At 40.6% G+C, this 933-nt stretch overlaps 1 protein-coding gene across 1 annotated transcript in view; it reads right to left on the minus strand.

Annotated features, from left to right (window-relative positions):
- Positions 1-464, minus strand: part of pfkla (phosphofructokinase, liver a) — a 9,763-nt gene extending 9,299 nt beyond the window's left edge. The window contains exon 1 of the mRNA XM_079276992.1: positions 268-464. Coding sequence (XP_079133118.1) covers positions 268-352 — 85 coding nt within the window. The 5' untranslated portion in view covers positions 353-464. The remainder of the gene's footprint in view (positions 1-267) is intronic.
- Between the last annotated feature and the right edge of the window lie 469 nt (positions 465-933).

Here is a 933-nt window from a genome sequence, read left to right on the forward strand (position 1 = left end):
TACCAACAGATGTTAGGAGGTCATAGTTTGACTTTTGGCCCACAGACTGCATATGCAACCCACACGCGACCTTTTGTCCCATTAGCATTACAGTCTTTATAACACTTTCCAATCATTTTTGATCAAATGATCTTCACTCCTCTCCATCAACAAAATATTGCTATACTCCATGCTTATGTTGACATTTACTACATGAAGTTACCTTAATACCTGCATGTATTAAAGGCTACTACCTGTACTATAATGTTAATTTGAGTTAAAACTCACCTTGTGCATCTCCACCGCTGGTCAGCACTCCCATGGCTCGACCAGCTCCCGTCATCTTCAGCTTCTCCAAGTCCATCGAGCACATTTTGACACCCCCGTTTACGACAACAAGCCCGGGTGAAAATAAAAAAAAATGGCCGTCAACAAGTTAAATTAAGTGGTTCTTTAGGTAAATAAGGGTTAATCCAGATGTCGCTTCCTTGTCAGCAGTAGGTAACGTTCGAGTGAACGTCAACGTAACAGCCGTTATCAGGGACTTGGCTCCGCCCCTTTCAGAGCAGAGCTCGCGGGGAGGAGTACAAGTGAGCGCTTATTTTATGACCCCGCACCGTCCGCCAATACAATGTTGCAGCTTCAGCAAGTCTTAAGACATTAACCCCGCCTCCTCGAGTTCAACAACAGCATGTAGGCCTACAACACTAACCTCCATCAACAACCTTTTCAACAGGTTTTATTATTACGACGTTGAAAATCAGATATATAATATATATAATAATGAAGTACATCATTTTGTCACCGTTTTCACAACGGTGGGGGCAAAATAATTTGAGAGCCCCTTAATTAATTAATTAATTAATTAAGGTTTTACTTCTTTTTTGTATTGCCTTAATTAGTTAGTGAACACCAGACTTGACTGAAAAATACCAAATCAATAGTCGTAGTTAA

This window comes from Melanostigma gelatinosum, assembly GCF_949748355.1.
Source record: "Melanostigma gelatinosum genome assembly, chromosome: 10".
NCBI lineage: Eukaryota > Metazoa > Chordata > Actinopteri > Perciformes > Zoarcidae > Melanostigma > Melanostigma gelatinosum.